Source organism: Phacochoerus africanus, chromosome 5 (genome assembly GCF_016906955.1).
Source record: "Phacochoerus africanus isolate WHEZ1 chromosome 5, ROS_Pafr_v1, whole genome shotgun sequence".
NCBI lineage: Eukaryota > Metazoa > Chordata > Mammalia > Artiodactyla > Suidae > Phacochoerus > Phacochoerus africanus.
Genome location: NC_062548.1, coordinates 78,099,929 through 78,120,899, shown reverse-complemented (window position 1 = coordinate 78,120,899; position 20,971 = coordinate 78,099,929). Strand labels below are relative to the sequence as shown.

The 20,971-nt window shown below is 37.9% G+C and overlaps 1 protein-coding gene across 4 annotated transcripts in view; it reads left to right on the top strand.

The window, feature by feature from the left end:
* Positions 1 to 3,924, top strand: part of APLF (aprataxin and PNKP like factor) — a 79,001-nt gene extending 75,077 nt beyond the window's left edge. For 2 of the 4 annotated variants that reach the window (XM_047781893.1, XM_047781895.1), the window contains exon 10: positions 1,076 to 3,924. In XM_047781893.1, coding sequence (XP_047637849.1) covers positions 1,076 to 1,278 — 203 coding nt within the window. In that variant the 3' untranslated portion in view covers positions 1,279 to 3,924. Of the gene's footprint in view, positions 1 to 1,029 lie in introns of all 4 variants that reach the window. The other 2 variants (XR_007135107.1, XM_047781896.1) reach the window with 2 other exon arrangements.
* The last annotated feature ends 17,047 nt before the right edge of the window (positions 3,925 to 20,971 follow it).

Below are 20,971 nucleotides of genomic sequence, written 5' to 3'. Positions count from 1 at the left end.
AATGCATATACAAAAGTACAAACATTTTTAACTCATACATTTGCTGGTCATCACAGAGATTGTCCTCCGCCGTTGAGAAGATTTCCAGATAGAATTTTCCTACCTGTTTCTTAAATGCTCCACATCATCCTAGAGTCTCTTGCTACTGATTTTAAACCAACTCTGTTGCTTGCTGTGGAAAGAAAATAAAACAATGGGATGAGGGAAGAAATGAGTTTTGAGACAGAAGAATTCTAGAATTAAGAATTCTACTATTATAATAGTATTTAAAAATCTGTAAATTCTAATGGCTGTACCATAGTAATCCTAGTCTTATTGAGGCATGAGCTGCAAGATCTATAAAACTAATCTTTCCAAAGTATGTAAATTTTATTTCCTCACTTGGTTATAACTCTGATGTGTCGATCAGATTACACTAGGTCTGATTTGATGATAACAGTCATCAAATTTCAGTGCCTTACAACAGCAAATAGGTGTTTTCCTCCTTCCTGTCACATGCATGTAGCTGCATGTTGGCTGTGGCTCTGTCTCATATGTGTTCTTATCCTGAATCCAGGCTGAAGGACCAGCCCCTGTCTGGGACATGCTATTCCCACGGCAGAGGGGAAATGGCAGGAGCAGGACCGCAGAAAGGAGCTAAGAGCTTCTTTGTGGAGGTGGCACACATTATTTCTACTCACTTTCCTTTGGCCCAGTCTGATGTCAGGGGGGGTGGGTAAATAGAATCACATCACAGGGAGGGACAGTAATAATTGCGACAAAAATACACTCTACCAGCACAGAAGGTAGGCTAGCATGAATATGATTACGATGTGACTAAGGGGCCTAAATTATGAATCTCACAGGACATTTTCACTTCAGGAGCCTCATGGTTGGAAAAGTTAGGATTAGGCAAATGTTAAAAAGTTAGAATTATAACACATGGTAATTTTAGCCCCTCTCCAGAAATTTGTAGTGGTTAGCTATGTATTAAGTAAAATTAATTCTTGATCAAGAAAGATATTTTACAGTTAGATGTTTCTATTCCAGATTGAGTGGTGATTGATGTGTTGTGTGCTCAACTTCTGTTGTTCAGTGAGAAGCATTTCAGACGAAGATGACAGTGTTGGGCAACCCAATGAGTATGACCTGAATGACAGCTTTATAGATGATGAGGAAGAGGAATACGAGCCAACAGATGAAGATTCCGACTGGGAACCGGGAAAGGAAGACCTAGAGAAGGAAGATACGGAAGAGCTTTTAAAAGAAGCAAAAAAGTTTATAAAAAGAAAAAAGTAACGCTTCTCTGCATAGTATATGGCTCATATATAATCTTTTCTTAGTGGAAAAATAATTCAGGAACTAAGGAAGCACTTAAATGATCACTGTTTTCCTTCTTCTTATAACTTTACTGTTGACCCTTTGCAAATGAAACACTGAAAACAGTCAGCCATCAGTGTAGTAAATGGAATTTGTTTCATTGCTTTCCTTTTCCATCCTATTTAAAACATCTGGAAATGGTAAGAGAGTTAAAGAAAAATAATTGATATTTTTCATATAGTTTGTGTGTTAGTAATAAAAAGTAAAAGCAATAGGTTGTACAAAACTTTGGTCTTTTTTTTCCCCCAAGATTTTGTCTTTACATAGAATACTATGCAAGTGTAACCAGGCAAATTACATAATTGATGGGAAAGCATGCTTCTTTCGAATTCCTATTAAAGTAATTCTTCAAACAGAATTAGACTTAAAAAAAATAACAGCCATCATATGTAATGGCTATGATTTTCTTCTAGTACTTTATTTTGCAGTTTTATCTGCAACTTTTATTCTTTGAAACTTGGGGGATTTAGTAGTAAATGGATACTTAAAAATAGATTCAACTAGACTATAGAAGAGAAACGTCCACCATGCAGGGAATGTTATTTTGTGTCCACAGTCTGTAATTTACTGAGTTTAAAAGCAGAAAAACTCAAAATAATTTGACCATTTCTTTCTCAGACTAAAGTTCCGCCTGATTATTTTAACTCTCAATGTGCTCTCTTTATATTAAGAATATAGAAATTATTTTTAGCCATAATTTTCTCAAAGGATATTTCTTTTTTATCCTCAGTTGAAAATAGCAAGTTGTCTGCCAGCATTCAAGATTTTGGCCTTTTATATTAAGAAGAAACCCCTTCTTCTTCCATTTAAGTAGTATATCTCTGAATCTCTATTCTTAAACTACTTTAGGCCTTGTAATACTCTTCATTTTAGGTGACTTAGAATCTTTGAAATATAGTTTAGAATCTTTAATAACAGGGTATGTGTGCACAGAGCAGTAGATAGAGTATTGAAATCATAAATCACTAAACCAAAAGTTTCCTTGGTAAACACTAATATTTTCCATTCTAAGAGAACCTAAAAATTCATATCTTAAAAGAGCCAGACAGATTTATAATTGTTTTCCTAGTGTTTTTAAATATGTTTCAAGTAATTTCAGAATATTAAAATTTACTTAAACTACAGCTAGGAAAATATAAATACTTCTCTAGGCTATTATTATCTATTATTCTGACTTTGTCTCTTTTGTTATTTAGGAACTAGTTTTCTTATGTTCCTTTAGTCTTGGGAGCTTTATAAACCTGTGAAAACAATTCTTTGAACTTATTCTTATTTTGCACCAACTTAATCCTTAAAGTATTTCTTGATCTACTCGTAGATATATCCCAAAGGAATGAAAAACATGTGTCCACATAAAAACTTGTATACAATGTCCATAGAAACATTATTCATAATAGTCAAAAAGTAGAAACACTTAAATGGCCATCAGCTAATGAATGGATAAACAAAATGTGGTCTCTTTCTACAACAGAATACTTTTTGTCCATAAAGAAAGAAGCGAAGGATTGAAACATGCTACAGTATGGACAAACCTTGGAAACATTATGCTAAGTGAAAGAAGTCAGACACAAAAGACCACAAATTGTGTGAACTCATTTATATGAAATGTCCAATGTAGCAAAACCAGACGCAGAAAGTATGTTGGTGGTTGCCAGGGTCTAGAGGAGGGAGAGGATAGGGAGTGATTCCTAGTGCATAGAGAGTTTCTTTGTGACTTGATAAAAATATTCTAAAAGTAGTGATGGTGCAAAACTGTAAATACAATAAAACACTGAATTTACTCTAAGGGGGAATTTTATGGTGTATGAACTATATATCTCAATAAGGCTGTTATAAAAAAACACAAAAGGTGATGGATGCTAGGCTTTTAGAAAGAAAAGAAGCGTTCAGTAGCAATATATTCTTCTTGGAAGTAGAGAAGTGTAGCTGTTTTTTTAAGGATAGTTTGATGTGACTTTCATAATCATCCTGAAGACACTTTCGAGTATAACTAATATATAAGTACACAGTTTGACTAAAGTGTAATGAAAATTTATAACTTGTAATTGGACTGTGTTTAAATCTATGATTTTTCAAAATGGAAAGCTGATGACATTTGTGAACTCAAAAGCAATATTAACAAAACTTGATTCTTTAAGTAATTGCTGTCCCTGACAGTAGATAAGAGCCACCTCTCCCTATCTTGGTTTGGTATTCATGGAATTAAACTATAGCCTAACCTTCTCCATCAAGCTAAAAATGATCACATATGCATTTGTCACCTATGTATTTCTCACCTATGTGCTTAATTCTAGAAGCCAGTATTTTTGTTGACTATCTTGAGGGGAGGTGGGTTTTCTGGGACCTTGGGAAGCTGTAGACATGAAGACTTTTCGGTGATGCTTGAGCACTGATGCTGTGTTTCCCCCAGGTTGAGGATGGTCTTGTTGATACTGTTGGTTTCTAGAATTAGAAGATCCTAGTGGTTGCAAACATTCATTTCAATGAAAGCAAATAGATTTCAGCATAACTTCTCCAGAATGGTGATATAAAGCTGAGAATAAATGGAGAGTGACTTTCTTCTGATTTATCTGTGCAGAGTTACATGTCACCCACACACCCGTGGAGAGAGAAATCATACGCAGACATGCTGCATCCAGCCCTTCTCTGTGAGACCAGCTCATTCCCATTATTTCCTCTTTCTTGAGCAAGAATCTAAAACTCTCTCTGGTTTCTTCCTGTCAGTCTGCAAACCTGATTTATGAAGCTACTCTCCTACAGTAGGTATTGAAAGAAAAATGATAAAGAGTAATATTGCTGAGTTCCCGTTGTGGCTCAGTGGTTAACAAATCCGACTAGGAACCATGAGGTTGCGGGTTCCATCCCTGGCCTTGCTCAGTGGGTTACCGATCCGGCATTGCTGTGAGCTGTGGTGTAGGTTGCAGACAAGGCTCGGATCTCGCGTTGCTGTGGCTCTGGCATAGGCCAGTGGCTACAGTTCTGATTAGACCCCTAGCCTGAGAACCTTCATATGCCATGGGAGCAGCCCTAGAAAAGGCAAAAAGAAAAAAAAAGGGGGGGGAGTAATTATTACTGAGCTCATTACTGGCCATCCTTATGTAATGTACATGACAAACTTTGTTATCATAAACAACCACAGTTGTGCTGTCTTTACCAAGACCCTGTGGTAGGTACTGGTGATTCAAAGAATAACACAGAGTTTCTGTTTTCAGTGTCCTTACAGTCTATTTGGGAAGATAGGATATTTATTCATTCGGTAACAGTGACTGAACACTGTGGAGAATACAGAAAGAAAAGCACCTGGGGTCTGCCGACAGAGAGCTCCCAAAGGCAGTGAGGCAAGTATGCAAACAACGTAATGAGTAGAAATGAAATAGTCAGAAAAAGGAATGTTGGAGTATGATTTCAGTGTCCTGTCTTGCTACATTTTGACATACGGTCTTGTCTTGAGGTAGAGCCTTTGTCTGATTGAGTTGCGAGCTGAACTAGGAGGTGTTTTCATGTAACATAATTTTTACTTGAAAGAATGACTGGCAGACATACTATGGTTATTCAGACTTGAATATGTGGCAGATGTTTCCTCAAAAATGAAGCAAGCCTACTGTTTCAAGGAAACCAACAACATATGTTGTAAAAACTGAGCTTTCAAACAAAAATTAGAATTTTGGGAATTCCTGTTGTGGCTCATCCGTAACAAACCTGACTGGTATCCATGAGGATGTGGGTTCAATCCCTGGCCCCAATAGGTTAAGGATCCGGTGTTGCCATGAGCTGTGGTGTAGGTCACAGATAGGGCTCGGATCTAGCGATGTGTTGCTGTGATGTAGGCCGGCAGTTGTAGCTCCAGTTTGACCTCTAGCTTGGGAACTTCCATATGCTGCAGATGCAGCCCTAAAAACCAAAAAAAAAAAAAAAAAAAAAGAATTTCAGAACACCTGTATCTGTCACTGTGACCTTGATAGTTTCCCAAAACTTTAAAAACTGTTTTGATGATATTATCGGTGATATAGTACAATGAAATGTGTCAACGTTTGGAAGATCTATAAAACTGAGCAAGGCAGTATTTTCCAAATGACCAACGCGTGTTATAAAATCGGCGTGGGTAAACGATCCATTCAAGCATAAGGTAGACCAGTGAAGCTTAGTGTAACAGCGTCTGTGAAGTTCATTAACACGGTTTCATATTGCACACTGCACCTAACATTTCAGAAGCTGCTATCTATTTTTGGTAACATATCAAAAATAATATTCACAATTATCTGAAAAGCCTATTAAAATACTCCTTCCTTTTCCAACTACATATCTGCGTAAGGCCTAATTTTCTCTACACACATCAAGCAAAACAACATACAAGGGCAGAAATGAGGATTTAGCTGTCTTCTATTAAGCCAGCATTAGATTTGTAAAAGGGTGAAACAATGCCACTCATTTCACTAAATTTAAAAAATTGTTTTTCATAAAGTATATTATTTGTGCTAATGTGTAATGGGTTTATTATTTTTAAATGCATTAGCAAGTAGATACTTTAAATTTCTCTAATTTCCAAAAAGGTAAGTATCTATAGATAGGACCCTCATAAACAAAAGCTCTTTGGAGTCCTCATAATTTTTAAGAGTTAAAGGAGTCCTAAAGCCTCAAAATTTTGAGGACCACTCAATTAGATCACTCTACCATTCAATTAAGCTAGTTATGATGGGATAACTCCAAAATCTCAGTGCCTTAATACAAGGAAAGTTTTCTTATGCCAAGATGTTCTATGTTGGGTGACTCTCCAAGCAGTAGAGAGTCTTTCATGTAGCAACTCATCATTCCAGGTTTTCAGAAGCTCTGTCATCTTATAGTTGCACCACTGGAACATGAGAACTTAGTAATCATGCCTGCATGGGACTAGAGAAGATGGAGGATTGTCCCCTGTTATTTAAATGCTTCAGACTGGAAGTGACACCCATGCTCAAAGTCCATTGGCCAGAAGTCGTCATGTGGCCTTGCCCACTGCAAGGGGACTGGGAAGTACAGTTTGGGTACCCAGAAAAGATGAGAACCAGACAGAATGAACACTAGTAATGTCTATGGTCACCAAAGGGTGAGTGATAAATAGAGAAGAGAGAGTTAAGGACAAGACCTTTGGGTGTCACCATATAAGGAGTGGGAGATAAAGAAGACTCTTCAAAGCAGTTAGAGGGAGGAAAAGGATGTCAGGAACTTGCTGTGTTGCAAAAACTAAAAGTAGAGCAGAGTATTAAAAGAGAAAATAGCCAACATTGTCAGCTGATACAGAATGGTTACAAACCTAAGTACTGAGATTAGATTTGACTTGTTTAGATAAGAACCTCCACAGACTCTTAGCTGTATCTACCTGTTTCCTAGCCATTCCCATATTCTCTCTGGTCTCTGAGATATTACAGATGAATCGTGTATTCCTGTTTATAGCTGATCCCCAGATTCAGTCACTTCTTGCTTGCTCCTGGATATTCCTTCCTTTCGCTCCCGTGTCATTGGGTTTTGGCCTATATACTGAACCATTTCCATCACCATATAAAGAATATTTCTTCCATCCCCAAAACAAATGAAAATCTCTTGACTTTACTTGTCCCTACAACTTTACTAGTCCATTTCTCTTCTCCATTTAACAGCAAAATTCCCCCAAGACTGTCGTCTATACTCGCTGTTACTAGTGCCTCTGCCCCTTTGAAACTCTTTCAAATCAATCTTTCCTTACCACTTCTCCATCGAAACTGCCTTAGTCAAGGGCATCAGTGATCACTCTGCCAAATCTAATGTATGATCAGTTCTCAGCCCTCATTCTTAGTGACTTTTTGAAACATTTGAAGCAATAAATCCCTCTACCTCCTTGGAACAGTTCCTTGACTTCTAGGAAATTAGGATATCTTGAGTTTTCTCTACCTTACTCCCATTGTCCATTGTTGAATATTTCATTTTCCTATAAGGTTTGTTGTTGTTGTTGTTGATGTTGTTGTTTTTGTTGTTTTTCCACCCTCATAGCATGCAGAAGGTCCCAGACCAGGGATTGAGCCCAAGCCACAGCAGTGAAAATGCCAGATCCTTAACCTGCTGAGCCAGCAGGGAACTCTATCCTATGAGCTCTTAATGTTAAGAGTACCCTGCAGCAGAGTCCTTGGACTTCATTTTCCTATGTATGTTTATTTGCTTGGTGATTTCATGCAACCTTGTAGCTTTTTTCTCTGTGCAGATAGCTCTAAATTTGTATCTCAAGCCCTGACCTCTTCCCTAAATTCAAGGCTTATATACCCAATTGTCTGCTCAACATCTCCACTTGACTGTATGACAGACATCTCAGAGTTTACATGTTCATTACTGACTTCCAGTTGCCTTCCGTTCTCCCCTCAAACTTTCCTCTCCTGATCAGACTAAACAACTTGATGTTATTCTTGAATACCCACTTTCTCCCACACTCAGAAAAATCTTGAATAAGAAGAAAAATAAGAAATAAAAATTAAGAAAAAAAAATACCCATTTTTCCCTCCTGTGTGTCTCCTTTACTTACTCACACAGAACACTTCACTTCTGATCACCAAATGTGTGGGGTTTTCCTGACTGAACAATGCTCTGACACTAGCTGGGTGTCCCACAATATAACTCAGTTCCAACACTGTCTACCTGGAGATAGCATTAAATCCCACAGGTTAAGGGCTCAGTCCTGTAGAGCCTCTCCCACCCTACTTCAGATGCCAGTTACAAGTAGTAGGTCCCCAGGTTACCCACAGCTCCTCTCCAGTTTGTCTACAAATGGAAGGTTCCCATGACCCTCTCCTCAGGTTGGATTAATTTGCTAGGGCAGCTCACAGAACTCAGGGAATTATTATCTTACATTTACCAGTATATGAAAGGAGATGGCAGAAGGAGACAGATGAATGATCAGATGAAGAGATCCTTAAGTGAAGTGTCAGGGTCCAGGAGCTTCAGTCCTCGTGGAGTTGAAGCATGTCATCCTAACGTACGTGGGTGTGTTCACCAACAGGGAAGCTCCCCGAAGCCCGACTTATTGAGATTTTTATGGAGGCTTCCTCATGTAGGCATAATCAGTTATTAACAACATTGCCAGCCCCTCTTCCCTCTCTGGAAGATGATGGGGCAGAAAATTGTAAGCTTCTGATCATGGCTTGGTCTTTTCTGTTGCCCAGGCCCATCCAGGAGTCATCTGGGAGCTCACCCAGAGTTTCCTCATTAGAACAAGATGCTCCTAGTGTTCTTATCACTTAGGAATTGATGAGGGTTTCAGGAGCTCTGTGCCAGGAACTGGGGGTAGACACTAAATATATATGTTTCCTATTATCCCACGCTACTTGCTTCCCAGAGGCAGAAGCAAGATTGCAGGGTTTTCAGGAAGAAGTAGTGGAGAGAACATGAAGTCATTCCTTAGAAGTTTAAAAATAAACACAAGTGGTCAAGTTTTATTTTGTGTTGATTTAACAATCAGAGCTCAAGAGAGTGTTTTATAGACAGGAGGAAGGAATCTGTGGAGTGGGAGATTCAGAATGATGTGAACGGTAAAGAGCATTTAAAAAAATTTAAAAGTGGTTCTCAATCTAGATGTGCATCAGAATTACCTGTGAAGCTCTTTAAGCAGCTGAGTTCTGGGCTCCATCACAGATCTACAAGGTCAGAATCTTTCAGATGGGACATTAGAATTAAACTCCCCGTTTTGACCAGGCATAACCTTGGTTTAGGACCACTGGTCTGGAGGAAGTGCGGTATAAAAACTTTATCAGATCTTTTGAATAATCCATTTAAACAGAAGTACCACTTCACTTATTTCCCATAACCTTAAAACACTATTTTCTGGTGTCAAGGATGAGAGGTGGTTGAAGGAGAGCTTCTGGGAAAGCAGGCAGTGTAGGCCCAGTTTTATGTATCCCTGATGAGCAGTTGCTGCAGCCTCAATAAAGAAAATCAAGCAGGATGTGAGGCATCTCAAAGGAAAATTAATCATTCTGAAGTTTGGAATTAATCTGTGAGACTTCATTTCTCACGAAGTGCACAAGGTGGAAAGCCATAAACAAAAGTAGCTGGTACTCTGAAACCATAAATCTACAGGGATAGTACTTTCACCAGCACCATAAGTTATTTTTGAGATTTTAAACTTCATTAGGTTGTGGGCTTAGCAGCTCATGTTGGTGCCAAATATATTTATACCATCAGGGAACTTCCCCAGATGAAGTTCCATGAGTAGCTTTGTGTGTGTGCAGCCCACAGTGAAGACTTCCTATGAAATTAGAAGTTAACAATCAAAGGATAGGAAAAATACATCTAACCACTGAAATTGTGAATTCCCCTGAACAGATTAAAATAATTCTTTCAAAAAAAGAAATTAGGTTAAAATTATAAACTATTTAGAAACAGCAATGAGAGTATTATGTTATATATCAAGTTGTACTTACTATTCCATTTAGAATGGGTAAGCAATGAGGTCCTGTTGTATTGCACAGGAGACTATATCCAGTCTCTTGGGGTAGAACATGATGGAAGACAATATGAGAAAGAGAATGTATGTATATGTATGACTAGGTCATTATGCTGTACAGCAGAAATTGACATAACACTAAATGCGATATACACTAATAAAATTTTTTTAGAGTAAGATATAATTGAAGAAGGATAATATACAACCTTAAATGTATATATTAGGAAAAAGACTACAAATAAGTCAACTAAGTTTTCTCAAGAAGCACAACAGAAACATCAAAATAAACCCAAAGAAAATAAGACAGAATAAAGTAAAACCTTGAAATAAAAAACTCAAAAAAGCAGTAGACTGGATCGATAATACACAAAAATAGATTCTTTGGGATGATTGATAAAATAACCACTTGGCCAAAAAAGGACAAATATTAGAAATCAAAAGGGCTAGAACTAGAAATATGAATGTTCTAAAATTTTTGTCAGACAGGTGGGTACAACTTCTTGCCAATAAATTCACAAATCTAGATAAAGGTATGACTTTCTATAAAAATATAATTTAACTAAAATTTACTTTAAAATAGATTTTAAAACGAATAGATCAATAGCTGTAGAGAAAATGGAAAGTATTCAAAGATCTGCTCCTAGTATGGTACTAGATGCTGGCTGTTACTAGTGAAGTCTATCAAACCTTTAGTCAGCGAATAATCCTCCTGTTAGATAAGAACTATTACAGAGTGTGGAAGAACATGGAAAACTCCCCACTTCTTCAAATCAGCCCAGGACAACACTGAAGAACCTACAACTTATCTCAATTTGAACATAGATATAAAGTATCCTAAATAATTATTCAGGTGTCTCCAGCAGTGCATTAAGATATCCTGAGGTAGCAGAATTTATGCTGAGAGTGTAAGGCTAGTTCAGTGTCAGTACATCTATTAATGTACTTCGTGTCATTAACAGGTTAAAGAAGGAATAACTTAGGATCTCATGAGAAGCCAAAAAGTACTTGATAATTCAACATTGTTCTTCAAAAAACAAACTAACAAAAATAAAATGCTTGGTAAACCAGGAATAGAACTAAGCTGCTTTAACTTGATGAAAGTACTTATTAGAAATTTACAGCAAACATCCGAGTTCACAGGGAACTGCTAGAAGTGTTCCCAGAGAAGAAGACAAGGGTGTCCAGGATCACCTCTACAGTTTCATGTTCTTCTGAGTGTTCCTCCCCGTAATAGAAATGAAGAGACAGTCACATTCTGTATTGGATAGAAAAAAAGAAAATCAGTTACAAACAATTACATGTTTGGCTACTTAGAAAACACAGTAACTGAAAAATTATTAAAGCTAACAAGGGTATTTTCAATTTTTGTATTTGTTTGTTTTTGGTTTTGCTTTTTTAGGGCCGCACGTTCAGCATGTGGAAGTTCCCAGGTTAGGGGGTCAAATTGGAGCTGCAGCTGCCGGCCTACACTGCAGCCACAGCAACGCAGAATACAAGCCATGTCTGTGACCTACACCACAGCTCATGGCAGTGCTGGATCCTTAACCCACTGAGTGAGGCCAGGGATTGAACCTATGTCCTCACAGATACTAGTCAGGTTCATTACCACTGAACCACAATGGGAACTCCTTTTTTTTTTTTTTTAATTGGGCAGATACAAATAATCAAAAATTAACAGCTTCCCTATACACCTGCAGGAACAAGTTAGAAAAATGTAATGAATAAATGTATTATTTAGAAGAGCATCAAGGGGTTCCTGTTGTGGCTCAGCAGGTTAAGGACCCTGTGATGTTGTCTCTCTGAGGATGTGGGTTTGATCCCTGGCCTTGCTCAATGGGTTAGGGATCAGCATTGCTGCAGGCTGTGGTATAGGTTTCAGATGCAGTGTGGATCCACTATTGCCAGGGCTGTGACTTAGGCCATAGGTGCAGCTTCAATTTGACCCCTGGCATGGGAACTTCCATATGCTGCAGGTGTAGCCATAAAAAGAAAAAAAGAGCAACAAAATCCAAAATGCCTAGTAATAAACATAACACAAATGTGTAAGGCCTATAGGATTAGAATATTAAAACTTTGTAAGGCGTGAGAGACAGATAGACATGGAAAGTTGCCTTATATAGTTCAAGATAGAAAATGCAATGTTGAAAGATACTTTAATTAGCTTGATGTGGTAATCATTTCACTGTATATTATGTCCAAATATCACATCGTATACCTTAAATATATATAATTTTTATTTATCATACTTACAGATATAAAGTGGGGGAAAAGAAATATATAAATCTCTCCAGTTCAATGAAATCCCAAAGAAAATTTCAAATGAATTTTTTTTAGAGTTTTACAACTTGAAGTTTTTATAAGTTTGCAGTTTTAAAGTTCATATTGAAGAAAAATGCACTAGACAAATCAATAATTTTTTAACGAAAACAGAAAATGACTAGGCAAAATGTCCGTGTCAACAATAGAGGTATATATGCATTCTTGAAAAATATGCTATTGATGCAGGAAAAAACAAATAGATGAATAAAACAGAATAGAGACTCCAGAAACAGACCCAGGTATGTATGTATATATATTTAACTCATGATAAAAGTGCAATTTAAAACCAATTGGGACAAATTGAAAAATAACGAAATTATCCTCTTGCCTCATTCTGAAAAATAAAATTCAGATGAATTAAAGAATAAACACAGTGGAAAATAAAGTACTGAAAGTAGATGTAAAATGTTTTCCTAACCTAGAGGAAAGTCCTCAGCAAAACCTACGCTTCAGAATCTATAAAAAAAGCACAAATTTCACTTAGAAAATTAAGCAACTTTTGTTTTAATAAAGAAACAGACTGAAGGAACATACTTGGCAGTGTATGTAATGTATACACATGAAAAGCTCCTACAAATAATATAAAAGAAAAATGGACAAGGAACATGAACAGGCAATTCATAGAAGATAAGCAGTTTGCCAGTGTGTTTGTGAAAACATGTTCAGCCTCACTGGCACATGGTACAAATTAAAATGATGAAATAGTTCTTGACCATTTTAAAATCTAAAACATTGATACTTTCAGTAATAATAAGGAAGTATTCATTGGTCAAGCCCTTCTGGAAGACAATTTCGCCGTAGTTATAAATATTTAAAGGACATGCCTTTTTACGCAGCTGTTCCTATTTTTAGGAAACAGTCCTACAAAAACATTTGTATTCAGATATAAAGATGACTATTCTAAAAGTTCATTGCAGCTCTGTCTGTAATAAGAAAAACAAAAAAGAACCTGAATTTCCATCTATCAATAGGGAAATCATCAAGTAAATTAAGAAGCAGCCATGTTATGGAATACTATGCAGCCATTAAGAACATATTTGAATTATATACAAATATGAAAACCTCTGCAAGAAATGCCGTTTGTAAAAAAGGAAATCATTGACTATGAGGCCAGTATGACTGCACTTATGCAAAGAAGAACCTGTGTATACTTATGTTTGAATAGAAAAAGAGCAGGATACAGGTAATTGTTAATAATACTGTGAGAGTGGACATGGATGTGGGAGGGGAAGGGGAACAAAGTGAACTGTCAAATTCAGTCTACATACTAGTGTATTGCCTGAATATGTTATTATCTTATAACAAGAATGTATTCAAGTACCACTTGCGTCAAAAAAAAAAAAAAATCATTGCTGAAAATACCAGTCGGGGCTGGCAGTGAAAGAGATATCAGTGCAGTCTCAAGGTAAAGCCCTCAAACACATGCATTATTTCTGATACCATCAACCACATTTCGGTCAATGAAACTGTGTTAGTGACCAGGACAAACCCCTCTATGCCCATGGCTTCTGGGGTTTTGCCAAAACATAAATTAAAACAAAAATTATTTAACTAGTTGAAATGCAGCAGATTTCTATGGATTCAAGGCATAACCCATGCCATGGGTGTTAAGCAATGAACAAGTTTGATAGGTTTTAGGAAAAAAAAAATTAAAGCTTTACTTCCCCAGTTCCCTCTGGATTCCAAGCATTTAGCAATATAATCCCGTAAGGCATTACTGGGTGCGGAGTCTGGGGCAGCTGGAGGGAAAGCCTTGCAAAGTAAGCCAGGATGAAAGACCCCAGTACGACTTCCTCATCTTTATTCTGGAAGGACTCTTCTCCCCTTCTGGTGATCTCTTGGCATTCTATGGTGTTTAGCTTCCGTCATAAATACTGAATGAGCAAGTTCTCTTAGATGTCTTGGTGCTTACACTCCTCCCCATCATTAGCTCAGCAAACAAACGCCCGTGATCATGGATATTCTATGTATTTTTAACAGGGTCAGGCAAAAATCCAGGAGGTTTTCACTTACTGGTACTGACCACTGAATAAGAAAATGCTGGTGGGAAAATGTGAGCTAATGAAGACTCCAAACAAGACCCACCCCACCCCATTGCTTAAATGGAAAGTCCAGAATATTCCCTAATTGTGTTAATGCTAACTTAATAAAAGCGTATTATGGGAATTCATCCTTTTTTTTTTTTTTTTTTGGAAAGGGAAATTAGTTCTTCCAAAACAGATTAAGCAAACCGTGTGTCCAGCAGCGTTGATTAGACGCTGGAGGAATTTACCTTCCTTTGACAGTGCTAAGTGACAGGAGATAAAAATCATTTTGCTCAGTGTGACTAATTAATAGCCACAGATCAATCTGCCTTGTATTTTCTTCTTAGATACAGCACTTGCTATTTCTGATTGATGGTTGACATTTCAAGATGGCACAAATCATCTATGCCTAAATATTAATCATGCCACCCAATAAAGAGATGACCCTTTTAAGACTTGGCAGGTTTACTGGTTTGTAAAATAAGTAAATGTCTGGGAATTCCTCTTGTGCTGCAGTGGGTTAAGGATCTGGCGTTGTCTCTGTGGCAATGTAGCTTCAATCTGTGGCCAGCACAGTGAGTTAAGGATGTGGTGCTGCCACAGCTGTGATATAGGTTGCAGCTGCAGCTCAGATTTGATCCCTGACCCTGGAACTTCCATAGGCTGAGGGTGTGGCCAAAAAATAAAAAAAAAAAATGTCTGGAATTATCAGTCTGCATATTTATGTAAATTTTTCCCAATCCAGGATGCATGTTTGTTCCCCTGAACTTTTTTCCAAACTGGCACTCTATCTATAGTCCCTCTAAATTGGTAAAAATCACAAGCATTCACCTAAGATGTTTTAACAAAACAGAGCTATCAGCCATATCAGAATGACAGCATAAATTTAGTGAAATTGCCACATCTTTACTCAACACACCATCACACCAGTGACAGACATACACCAGTGACAGACATCCTCAGTTCATTTTATAGGATATTTGAAGTTTCCTCAGTGGAGGCTGCCCACTGGTGATGGTCCACTGTCTCAGAGAACAAGCCCAGGAGTGGCTCCCAGGGCCACATCCCCCCATCTCTCTGACCTCAGCCACTCATGCAGAGCAAGCCCAGACCCTACCTGGCCCGCCCAGCAGGTGCTCCTTCCAGGGAACTTGTACTGGATAAGGACAGAGAGGAGGAGTCGGAGCTGGGCACTGGTGGCTTTCTAAAGAGCAGGTCCCCAGATCTTTGAACAACCACAGGATCTTTTTTATTTTCTTTAAGCTAGTCAGAATTTATGTGTGCTGCATAAAGGAATAACAAAAAGCCTTTGAATTATTACACTAAAGTACACATTATGGTTAAGCTGTGTAATCAACACTACAGTTTTCATTTAATTAAGGGAATTTTATGATTAATCATTATCTTTCTTTTCCTGTTTTCTCCAAAAGTCAGTAACTAAGGAGGCAGACAGGTAGAAATGTTGAAAAGTTAGTTTGTCTTTTTAAAACACCTAACAATGTTTTAAGGTGAATCTTTTGGCATTTTATGAAGTAGTAGGTCTAAAAGTTTATTCTGTTACACATGTGCTATTTCAGTGCTTCCTAAGCTCGAATATGTACAGGGTCTTTTAAAAAAATTATTGGGGTATAGTTGATTTACAATGTTGTGTTGATTTCAGGTGTACAGCAAAATGAATCAGTTATACAGTGGCTTCTTGAAAGAAAAAATTCTTGCAGATCCCCAGTGCACCAGCATATATTTAGCTGATTAGAGGTTTAAGTATAGCTTTAAACCACCACAGTTGCAGGTAAAACAAAAAACTAGTGACTCTACATTCATAATAAAACATTAAATACAAATTAATGAGTACATAGAGATACTACTGGTACTATTAATAATAAATATTTTTTACAAAGTAAAAGAAGGAAACATTTTCACTGAGGTATTTATAGCTGAAGTGGTATGATATATTTAGCTTATTTTCAAATGGTTCCATTTATACACATACACGGATAATGCAAATATAACACTGTTAATTAATGTTGAATATATGTTCATTATACTGTTATTTTAACTTTGTGCTTGAAAAAGTTTTCTTTAAAAACCTTAGAACACAATCAAGGAAAATCAAACTTGGGGATAATTTCTTAAAATACAAAAAAAAAAAAATGGTGCATCGCTCTATCCTAATAGAATCCTATGTTACAAATATTAGTTCGAGTTGACCTCATCCTTAACAATCTTTACTTTTTTGCATGTTTTATAATGCACATATTAATATAGTGGCACATATAAATACTTTGTCAAGTATTTATATAAACACGATATAAAACATACACATGCTCAAAATTTCCTGCTCATGCAGTGTGCAATCAAAAACATTTGGAGACCACTTCCATGCTTATAATTTCTCATATTTCCAGGTCAACTTTTGAACTGCTACCAAGGCAAGTAGAATACCTGGGTTGCAGGATCGTAGGTTAAAAGTAAGCAAGCAGAGTAATCAATTAGGAAGAATTTGTTAGGATGCTTCAGTCAGGATTGGGAATGCTTTGGGTGTGGCTCTCACTTAAGCATCAGAAATTAGAATTATGCCTGCACCAAACAAAATTGGAGAGGGCACTCTAAATTGCATTTCTCTGTCTTGAAGGACTCACTTTGCCCCAGTGGAGATTTGGACTCTATGTAATATGATCAAGATATTTCCTATAGTCGGGCTCCCTAAGGCTCTGGCGGCAGTGTTCCCTGAGACCAAGGCGCTCATGGGAAGACAATACAATGATCTGGGAGAAAGTAGCAAGTTGCAATATCAAGTGGCTTTATCCTACTCTCCACACATCCTACAATGAGGAGAAGAGTTGAGCACTGGGAGGAAGCTGGAACTGGGCAAGATTGGATAATGCTGTACTGGAGGTTCATGTGACCTGTGTGAGACAAGCTTTGATGTCACATATCTTGTCCACGTGTGGCTCATTGAGTAATAAAATCTCCCAAGTGGCCACCAGCAGGTAGACTCTTAGGTTCCCAGATTCTAAGAGCATGTACTGCTAAGAGTGACGTCCTTTCCTGGTCTAGGAGCGAAATAAAATTGAAGAGGGAAGGGAGGGAGCAAGGCATTGCTCGAAAGTCAGAATATGTCCCCTCCTAAGATATCCTCAACAGATTTCCATAGGTAATGGCAGCCTTTCTCAAGTGGGATTCTGATTCTATAGGATGTTTATATGTTAGACTCAAAAAGGAATACAGCAATGAAGTAAGTTTGTTAAATACTGGACTGAATGAGTTTCTCACTCTGAGACATGGCATAGCCTTGCATAAGCAAATTTGTACTGTGAATCTTCAAAATTGGGTTTATAGTATTAACTGTTTCTGAAACATATAACCATTAATATTTATTTCTGGAGCATTCTAGAAGTTATAGAATAGTCACTCGTGTTCATGCAGCAAATACTTATTGAGTAGCTATGACTGTGGAAGACATTGTTCTTGGCACAATGTTCTTTCCCAGTTGTAGCTTTTATTCTAGCAGGATAGCAGCAAATAAGCCCACAAAACAGAGACTGTGATAGCAGTGTAATAAATGCTATAAAAGTAACAAGGAGATAGGGAGTGGTGGGATGGGGACTTGTGGTGGGTGTGAGGGGTGCTGGCTAGTTTAGATCAGTGGTAGGAAGAGGTGTCCCTGGGGAGGGATATTTGAGTAGAGACAGGAGTGAACCAGGCAGTGGCCATGTGAAAATCTAGGGGGAGCATATTCCCAATGGAGGTAACAGGTTCAAAGTCCACGAGGCAGAAAGTCGCTTGAAGAGTTTCAGAAACATTAGGAAAGCCAGAGTACTGCAGGCAGAAAGAGCAAGGATAGAGAAGGAATAGGAGGCCAGGAGGGATAAGAGACTTCTCCCTTTAGTAGAGGCAGGGAGGTGCCGGATCACATAGCGCCAGAGCATGAGACTGTTCAGAGAGGAGGTGAGCATCTCAGGGATTTGGGGGATGACACTATGAATGAGAGGGTTCCTTTTTGGGGGTTGGGAAGAAACTAAATCCCATTTGTATACATGTTGAACCCACAGGTATAAGATACTAGGTGAAGAACGAATGACGTGGCATCTTGGACTTGACTGAGGCAAATAGAAATAAACCCAATAGAAAAATAATTAGCTCTAATTGCAGCCTCTGTCTTGACATGGCTTCATGGGCAGCTGAGGCTTGTGGTGTCCTGAAGGAGGACAGGAGGATACATTACCAGGGACATTCAGAACTCCTGTGGGTTTCATTATTGACTGAAGGCCCTGTCCCAGCAGGGAAAGGACGATCATCCTGGGAGAGTCCCATGGGTCCAGTTTCCTTGAGGGAGAGGACTCTGCTCTCTTTTTGTCACACAATTCTTAGACCTATGCTGTATACATGGCTGGTTCTCAGTAGGTGTTTTTTTCAAGTGAATTGAATTTAGACCTTGCAACTTTGAGAAAGTGAATACTCCAGAAGAGAAAACGACTTACACTATGGTCAACAGAATCCGAGTCCATAAAAGCTGAGAGAAAAGCAAATCTATACAACAAAAGAGACCTTATAAACATTTCTATTATAACCATTAATAACACCAAATTATTAAAAGTTTAAAAACTTAAAATGTGAGTTCCCTGTGGCTCAGCAGCTTAAGGATCTAGCATCTCCACTGCTTTGGCTCTGGTGACACAATGGTTCATGTTCAATCCCTGGTTTGGGAACTTCAGCATGCTGCAGGTACAGCCAAAAGGGGGAAAAAACCCAACTTCAAATGAAAATAAGATCTTTTATGCATATTAATGATATATGTGTTAATACACGTATAAGAGGTACTAAACTTAAAAATAAAATCTTGTTTGGTGTTAGATGTGTATTTGAAACTTTGTTTTCCTCTTTAAGGTTATATCATTTTTATCTAATTCCATCAAACTCAAAAATTCCTTTCTTCTCTATGGCCATCATTATGCTGAAAAAATTTAAAAGCTATTGAAAATGTGACTAAACATGCCCTTTAGGTAGTTTCTTGAATTGATGACAAGTTAGCTAATAGTCTTGAACTTTTCCATAGAGCTCATTAACTCCTTGTCAGAGACATTAACCTCAGAAAGCATTTCTGTTTCATCATGACTAGAGAATATGTAATGGTTGAAAGTAGTAAATATATGATTATCTTTCAATTTTAGAATTTATTGAGGATAATAGTAGACCGTGGAAGAATGCCAACTATAGTTTGAGACAATGATGGGATTGTTTCCTCCATTGTGACCGACCCTGTGTATGAAGAACCATCAAAAAAGTCAGAACATTCATCAGTGACAAGATAGTAACAATTTTAAGGAAATATTGATCTATAAAGATCAAATATTATTTAAATTTTACAATATGCTTAAGATTTCATTTCCAAAAAATCAGATGAAACAGAGAAACAGAACATAAAAAAATTTGCCCAACCACCACCACCTTCAGACCATCACTACTCCCATTTTGAGTATCCTATTCCCATTTTGCAATTGGCAAATTAAAGATTAGAGATGGTAAGTGAATCCCCCAAAGTTATGGAGGAAAAATTAGTGGCCATGGTGGTTCTAGGAGGGGATGGCAGGTGACTTGGGCCTTTGCCTCTTTCACTCTCCATCAGCAGTTCAAGTATTCCCTTCCAACCAACCAGGTCCCTTCCACCTTCTGAAGCAGCTTCTAGTTAGCAGCGATGGGATCAGGGATAGAACTGGTTCACCTGATGCTTGAACCAACTCTCACAGCTAATGTAAACAAGACAGTGTGCCAAGAGGTCAGATTTTTATCTCAGGCTTGATCTTGCTTCAGGACACTATTTTAGAATGTGGACAGTGGATGACAGATTAATCCGATTATCAGCCCTACTGAAATCCATCCTCTTAGCCAACTAAGGTTTTGTTTGCTAGACTTGCTACATAAAAAAAAATGAAATAAACCTATAAGGGAATAAAATAGATGCTAACTTGGCATCACTTTTTAGTGGTTGAGTATTTCTGAAAGAGGAGTTCCTGATTAAAGATGCAAGGACCCTGTCATGCTAATTTCAGCCAATTTCCTGCCTCAAAATGTCTTCCTGCCTCTGTCACAGCCAGTGACTGACAGCTGGCTTAATAATTAAATTCAAACAGTGTTTGCTTTTCTTGACCTTTACTGAGAAATGAATTTTCAAGCTCTGGACATGAATAGAGTGCTTTGATTTGGGGAGAGTAATGTGTCTGCATCATCCCCAGCAACCCGTGGATCTGATTACCTGGGCTATTTCTACACTACTTCACAGCGGACTTCTAGAGGATGGCGGGTAGTGTAGCCACTCTGTAATTAATTCCAAGCTTTGACTCTCAGCACACTCATCACCCAAAAGAGGGCATGTTTGTTTCTGATTGAATGAATAAAGGGTCTACCTGACCACTGCTGTCAAGAGCCTTCAAAACCTATTTATTTTGAACCTCTAGATCTTTCACATTCTGGTGGGATCTTTGTTCGTGCTAGTTCCTGTGAACAAGTTGTAGCCTTGCTTTTCTTGCCTTCCTTCCCTTGCTGCTCTTTCCTTCTTTGTTTCCTTATTGCTCTCCACCCCCCTCTACTGGGGAAGACTTGGTGGTGCAGCAGCAAAGAGCCCTCAGGATTTCAACTGTAAAATGGGAACAATACCCATCTCACCGATGTGTTGAAAGGATGAGGCCAGACCATGTGTATAATGTGCCCATCAAGTGCTTGGCACATGCTGTGGTAGGCACTGGATACATGTAACAGCTGCCATTTTCTTACATATACAGTCTTCTTTATGACCTTTATTTCTCCTGCTGTGTGAGGTCGCAGTTTA